This window comes from Chrysochloris asiatica, unplaced genomic scaffold, assembly GCF_000296735.1.
Source record: "Chrysochloris asiatica unplaced genomic scaffold, ChrAsi1.0 scaffold00096, whole genome shotgun sequence".
NCBI lineage: Eukaryota > Metazoa > Chordata > Mammalia > Afrosoricida > Chrysochloridae > Chrysochloris > Chrysochloris asiatica.
Window position 1 is genome coordinate 5,760,928 of NW_006408614.1, and position 7,539 is coordinate 5,768,466.

Below are 7,539 nucleotides of genomic sequence, written 5' to 3' on the forward strand. Positions count from 1 at the left end.
TTGTTTATTGGTCCAGTGGTGAGGATTTTTGTTTTCTTTATATTGAGATGTAATCCATACCGAAGGCTGTGCTCTTATTGGACATTAAGAAAACAGAAATTATTTCCTCCCTTAAAAAAATTTATGAGCATATTTAGAGAGTAATTAATATGTATTTCCAGTTCAAAATGCAAGGTAGATATATGGGTTTTTGTCATTTTGAACCTCAAGGTGATAGTTCAAATCCACTAGCCACTCCTTGAAAACCCTATACAGGATCACTATGAGTCAGAACCGATTTGACGGCACTTAACAACAACAATAACAATAGCATCAACTGTGGAATTTTGAAGACAGCATTTTCTAGTGAATTAAGGGCCCCTTTAATTTACAAGTGTCCTATACAGAAAAATATTGGACCAGATTCTCAGAAATCCAAATTTAATCTGTACTTGCTTTGATTTGGGACTCCTTAGAAAGCTGGACGACGATGCTAAGGATTTTGGGAGTTGCTGTGGTTCTCTCTTCCTTTTTCCCTCTTTGTACTTTTGGCCTTCATTCCCATTTTTGAGACATATGGGGGCAGAGGGCAGCCTGGTGGGTGGGAAGAGGGTGGGCTTTGGGGTCAGAGGACTCTGGGTTTTGAGAAAACATTGAGTTTCACACTAGCTTGGGTGACTTCTTTTCTCTGAGGGGTTTTTTTTTTTTTCCTTTTTAGAAAATTGTATTTATTTTGTTGTTGTTGAGAATATACACAGCAAAACATACACTGATTCAACAGTTGCTACATTGATCATTTCATTGAGTTGTATAATCATTGTCAACTTTTTCTTCTGAGTTGTTCCTCCCTCATTAACATAAACCTAGAGGGCAGCCAGGAGCTGGGCGACCAGCCAGCAGATTTCTCACTAGTCCAAGGCTGGCTGAGATTGCGTCTGTCATCTGGATCAAGGCTTTGCTCTTCATCAGCAAATATTTTAAGTTCTCTTTGCTTTCAGCAATCAAGGTTGTATCATCTGCATGTTGCAGGTTATTAATGACTCTTCCTCCAATCCTGATACCATCTTCTTCTCAATATAATACAGTTTCTCTGATTATTTTCTCAGCATAAAATTGAATAATATGGTGAAAGAATACAACTTCAACTTCAACACACACCTTTCTTGATTTTAAATGATTCCGTTTCTTCTTGTTCTTTCTGAACGGCTGCCTCTTTGTCTGTTTACAGGTTCCTTATGAGTACAATGAAATGTTATCCATAGCCTGTCTTGATCCACACAGTCGAAAGCCTGTCCATATACACAAATAAACCAGACACTGGAGAAGGATATCATGTTTAGTAAGATGGAGGGTCGGATAAAAAGAGGAAGACCTCCATCAAGATGACTTGGCAGCAGCAATGGGCTCAAATGTAGCAACGATTGTGAGGTTGCCATAGGACTGAGAGGTGTGCATAGGGTCGCTATGAGTCGGTACCAACTCAATGACACCTGACAACAACAACAGTAAACATATTTCTGGTATTCTCTGCTTTCAGTCAGGACCCATCTAACATCAGCAATGAGAGCCTTAGTTCCACATACTTTTCTGAGTCCGGCTTGAGTTTCTGGCAGGTTAGGTACTGTTGCAGTCCTTTAAAAATCATCTTCAACAAAATTTTGCTTGCCTGTTATATTAATGATATTGTTAGATGATTTCTGCATTCTATTAGGTCATTTCTCTGAAATATGGTTCTCTTCCAATCGATTGGCTATTTTTCAGATTTCTTGGCATAGATGAGTACTGAAAGATTTCAATTTGTGTTCCGTCAATTCCTGGAGTCTTGCCTTTTTTTCAGTGCCTTTAAGTGCAGTTTGAACTACTTCCTTTAGTACCATCGGTTCTTGATCTATGCTACCAATGGAAATTGATGGCCATTGATCATAGCATTTTGGTACAGTGACTCTACATATATCTTCCATCTAGTTCATGCTTTCTGCATCATTCAGTATTTTGCCCACGGAGTTGTTTGATACTGCAAGTAGAGATTTGAATTTTTTCTTCATTTTCCTCAGCTTGATAAATGCTGGACGTGTTTCTCCCTTTTAGTTTTCTAACTCCAGGTCTTTGCATATAACACTATAATACTTGACTCTTCTCAAACTACCCTTTGAAAATTTCTGCTAATCCCTTGTACCTCCTCATTTCTTCCGTTTGCTTTAGAGCAATGGAGAGCAAGCTTCAGAATCTCTCCTGACATCCAGTTTGGTCTTTTCCTTCTTTCTTGTCTTCTTAATGACCTTTGCTTTCTTCACGTATGATGTTCTTGATGTCATCCCACAATTCTTCTGCTCTTTGGTCTTTAGTGTCTAATGCATCAAATCTGTTCTTGAGACGATTTCTAAATTCAGGTGGGACATATTCAAGGTCATATTTTAGCTCTCATGGACTTGTTTTCATTTTCTTCAGCTTCTGCCTGAACTTGCATATGAGTAATTGATGGTCTGTTCCACAATCTGCCTCTGGCCTATTTTGGGCTGTTGATATGGAGCTTTCCCATGGTCTCATTCCACAGATGTAGTCAATTTGATTTCTGTGTATTCCATCTGGTGAGGTCCATGTGTATAGTCGTCTTTTCTGCTGTTTAAAGAAGGTATTTGAAATGAATGAGTCATTATCTTACAAAATTCTATCATGTGATCTCCAACATAGTTTCTATCACCAAGGCCATATTTTCCAACTATTAGTCCTTTGTTTCCAGCTGTCACATTTCAATTACCAGTAATTGCATGTTTGATCAATTTCAAACTGAAGAAGTTGGTAGAATATTTCAATTTCTTCATCACTGGCTTTAGTGGTTTGTGCATACATATGAGTAATGGTAGTATTAACTGGTCTTCTTGTGAGTTGTTTGGATATAATCCTATTACAGATAGCATTGTACTTCATGATAGATATTGAAATTTTTTTGGATGATGAATGCTATGCCACTCCTCTTGAGTTTGTCATTCCTGGCATAGTAAACCATGCAATTTTAGCAGATTCAGAATGACCCATACATGTCCATTTCAGCTCACTAATGCCTAGAATATTGATCTTTATGCATTCCATTTAGTTTTTGTTACCTTCCTAGATTCATTCTTCGTACAGTCTATGTTCTGATTATTTAATGGATGTTTACAGGTGTTTATCCTTATTTTGAGTTGTGCCCCATGAGCAAATGAAGGTCCAGAAAGCTTTACTCCATTCACATCATCACGGTCAACTCTACTTTGAGTAGGCGGCTCTTCCCTAGTTGTATTTTGAGCACCTTGCAATCTGAAGGGCTCATCTTTGAGCACTCTATCTGGTAATGTTCTGGTGTTATGCATAATGTTTTCTTTTTCTGCACCAAATCTGACAATGTTCCTCTGTATTCATAAGATTTTCAGTTGCTAAACAGTCAGAAGTAGTCCATCTCTCCTTCTTCTTACTCTGTTTTCATCTGGAAGCTCAGTTGAAACCTGTGTCCACCATGGGTGACCCTGCTGATATTTAAGATACTGGTGGCATAGTTTCTAGCTTCACAGCAACATGCAAGCCACCACAGGACAATAAACTGACTGACAAGTCCTAGTATTCCATTCTCTCTCTCTCTCTATATATATATTTACAGGGAATATATATATAGGGAATATATATATATATATATTCCCTATAAGTATGTATATATATAAAGGATAGGGTCAGCAGAAATGAGGAAAACCCTAAATGAGATTGATGGCCACATCACCATACAGTGGACTATCAACACGCATGAGAATGGCACAGGATTGGACACTGACTATTGCCGTAAGTCGGAGTGGATCCCACAGCAAGTAACAACAACAATGATATAAATGCCTACCTCTAATTTTAGCCCTGTGTCCAGACACACACACACAACTACACACATACACCTCCTTGAATGTTGTCAGTTTCAAATGAATTGATACAAGAGAGCCCAGTGTGATAGAACAAGAACTAGATTTGGAATCTGTTTCCTGCATTGTTGTTGTTATTAGGTGCTGTCGGGTGGGTTCCAACTCAGTGACAATATGCACAATAGAATGAAGCTCTGCCTGGTCCTGTGCCACCCTCACAGTTGTCATTTTTTAGCTCATTGCTGCTGCCACCATGCCAATCCATCTCACTGGGGGGGGGTGTCTTCTTCTTTATTAAGTATGATGTCCTTCTCCAGAGACTAGTCTATTTGAAAGCATATCTGAAGTCTGAGAGATGAGGTCTCACCATCTTGGCATCTAAGGAGCATTCTGGATATACTTCCTCCAACACAGATTTTTTTGTTCTTCTGGTAATCCATTGTACTTTCAATATCCTGATACTGTGCCTGGACATTTATGTGACAATGGACAAGTTGTTCAACCATTTTAGACCTTGTGTTTGTCCTGTAAGATCACCAAGTCCATTCTCAACTTAGGAACTTGGGAAGAGGCACCAGTAGAGTGAAAAATCAGAGGATCATTCTTAACATGAACATGCCAAAATAGCATCTTGTTTCTTGGCCAACAAGTAAAATCTCAAAGATAAGTTTCTTTGTTTTTCTCAGGGCTATTTCTTAGGCCAATACATTATGGATGACTTCAAGAGGGACCCTCTATACATTCTGGACAACAATCACACCCATCTGTTGCTTGTGGACAATGGTTGCCATGGACACCCCACGGTTGAAGCAAAGCTTCGGAATCAGCTGGAGAAATACATCTCCGAACGTACAATTCAAGGTCAGTATTCTGGAAGTGGGACATTAGACCTGGGTGCTAACAGTAGCAACAGCATCACCAACAAGAAAACAAGAGCCAAACCTGCCGCTGTCCAGTCGGTTCCAACTCATAATGTCCCTGGAGGACAGAGTGGACTTGCCCCATAGGCTTTTCAAGGCTGTAATTCTTTTCAGAAGCAAATCATTTGCCTACAGAGAGGTTGGTGGGTTCAAACTGCCAGCCTTTCAGTCACCAACTCAAAGTTTAACCACCATGGTTCTTCAGGATCCACAACAGCTCTTAATTACTGAGTAAAGTATATAAGTCCCACTGGATCAGGGGTCTACATTGGTAAAGAAGAACGGTTATTTATTTTTTTTCTTCAGTATGCTTATGTGCTGTCGAGTCGAAGCTGACTCACAGTGGCTCTATATGACATAGCAGGACTGTGACGTACAGTTTTCTAGCTTGTAATCATTACTGGAGCCGATGACTAGGTATTTTCTCCCTTGGAGAAACACCGACTTTCTGATTGGCCGTCAGTTTAACCATTGTCTACTCAGGGCTCCGTCAATCCATGTATTTCTCACGGTCACAGAGTCAATTCCAACTCACAGGGACCACCTCAGAGACAGTGTAGAACCCACTCCTCCTTAGGGATTCTGAGACTGTAAATCTTTACAGATGGCTTCATCTTTCTCCTGTGAAGCAACTTGTGGTTTTGGTCTGTCCACCTTGCAGTGAGCAACCCAGTACTTAACTCAGCGTACCATCAGGGTTCCTGCAATATTCTTAGGGTAGTGATAATGAAGACTGAGCGACACGAACCTAAATTTCAACTAAAACTGAAGTAGTGACTGAAACACAGCGTTCCTGGGTAATTATAGGCATTTATGTGGATGAAGCTGACTGTACAGTTTTTCATGTGCTCTGTGCAAAGTTAAGTTTTGAAACCCACAAACTCTACTTGAATGCATATTTTGATAGCTTTAAAGAAATTGTACTGTAATGAAAATATACATCACAAAGCACACGTCATCTCAACGGTTTCTGCATTTCCTTGTAACTTTTTGTTGGATTGTAATTATTTCCCGGGTGGACTGATGTTGGGTTGGAAGGCTGGAATGGATGTGGAAAGATGCTTCAGAATTTAACTGTTGTTGTTGTTGTTAAGTGCCATCGAGTCGAGTCCGACCCATAGCGACCCTGTACAGGGTTTCCGAGGGTGTAAATCCTTACGGGAGTAGAAAGCCTCATCTTTCTCCCGCGGAGCGACTGGTGTAGTTGTTGGGAAATCCAAAAATCAGTCTTACCTTTTTATGTTTTACAGATTCCAATTATGGTGGTAAGATTCCCATTGTGTGTTTTGCCCAAGGAGGTGGAAAAGAGACACTGAAAGTGAGTCCTGGTTTATTTTCTAGAAGTTAAGTTGAAAAGTTTACCCAAGAAGCTCCTGCTTTCAAGATTTGGGGGCTCATCTTTAACTTGATTAATTTAACTTAATGCGATTAGCTTATTGTATAGTGTGGTACTGTAGAATCAGCACTTGACTGGTAACCACAAAGTTGATAGTTCAAAGGCATCAGCTGCTCCTCAGAAACCCTTATACAGGGTTGCTATGAGTTGGAACTGATTTGATGGCATTTAACAACAACTCTGCAATCTATGGAGATCATTGTTAAATACGAATCTTTTGACTTTTCAGGGAAAATCCAAAATAAAGATTTTTAAAATGTGAAATTGTTAGGGTATGAGTTCTGAGAAACTGAATGCATGAAAAAGGAAGAGGGGGAGAGAAAATATTTTTATTTTTCTATTTCTTAGCTTAGGGCATGGGGAGGGACCAGATAGCTCTTTCCAGTCTAGGTTTCTGCCTAAGAGCTGAATTTTTACAACATTGCCCACAAATGTCTGCTCAGCCAATGACAACCCACAGAAGGGGAAGGAGGAGAGAAGGGGGGAAGGAGGAGAAAATACTTGTCTTTGTGTGTGCCTCTTCAACTCTTCATCATTCTCAACTTCCAACACCCTTTCTCCTCATCCTCACCCCACTCTAGCACAAAGTCATGGCACCCACTGTTATGGGTTGAATTGTGTCCCACAAAAAGCTAGGTTTACATTCTAGTCCCTGTACTTGTGAATGTGACCTTGGTTGGAAATGGGGTCTTTGAAGATGTCAGTGAACATGGGGATCTATGGAGAAGGAGAGGAGAGGGAAAGAGGGAAGATGGTCACACCGAGATGGAGGCAGGGATTGGACTGACTCATGTACAAGCCAAGGAACAAGAAGGATTCCCAGGAGTCACCAGAAGCTAGGAGAGAAGCCTGGCGCAGATCCTCCCCCCAGAGCTTCCAAAAGGAACCACCCTGTTGACATCTTGGATCTGGACTTACGGCTTCCAGAGCTGAAAGAACTACATTTCTGGAATTTTAAGCCACCTAGTAAGCGTGGCAACAATAGTGAGGTTGGCCCAGGATTGAGCAGTGTTTCATTCTGCTGTGCATAAGGTCGCTATAAGTCGGAACTGACTCGATGGCAACTAACAACAACAACAACAAGTATGTGGTACTTTGTCATCACAGCCCTGGGACATGAATTACTCTTGTGCAATGTAGGCAGTGAGGTATGGGTGGGGTCCACGTGCAATCTGACCCTGGGCACTGCACACTGCATTTTAGGGGGATGGTTTCAGTCTGGCTAAATTTGGAAGACAACTATCTGGCCGACTGATTGGAAGAGATCCATGTTTGTGCCCATTCCAAAGAGAGGTGACCCAACGGAATGCGGAAATCATCGGACAATCTCTTTGATAACTCAAGCGAGTAAAGTTTTGCTCAA

The 7,539-nt window shown here is 40.6% G+C and overlaps 1 protein-coding gene across 1 annotated transcript in view; it reads left to right on the top strand.

Moving 5' to 3' along the window:
* The window catches only part of TRPM8 (transient receptor potential cation channel, subfamily M, member 8), a 107,565-nt gene that overhangs the window by 19,867 nt on the left and 80,159 nt on the right, over positions 1-7,539 (top strand). The window contains exons 6-7 of the mRNA XM_006866768.1: positions 4,547-4,721; positions 6,031-6,098. Coding sequence (XP_006866830.1) covers positions 4,547-4,721; positions 6,031-6,098 — 243 coding nt within the window. The remainder of the gene's footprint in view (positions 1-4,546; positions 4,722-6,030; positions 6,099-7,539) is intronic.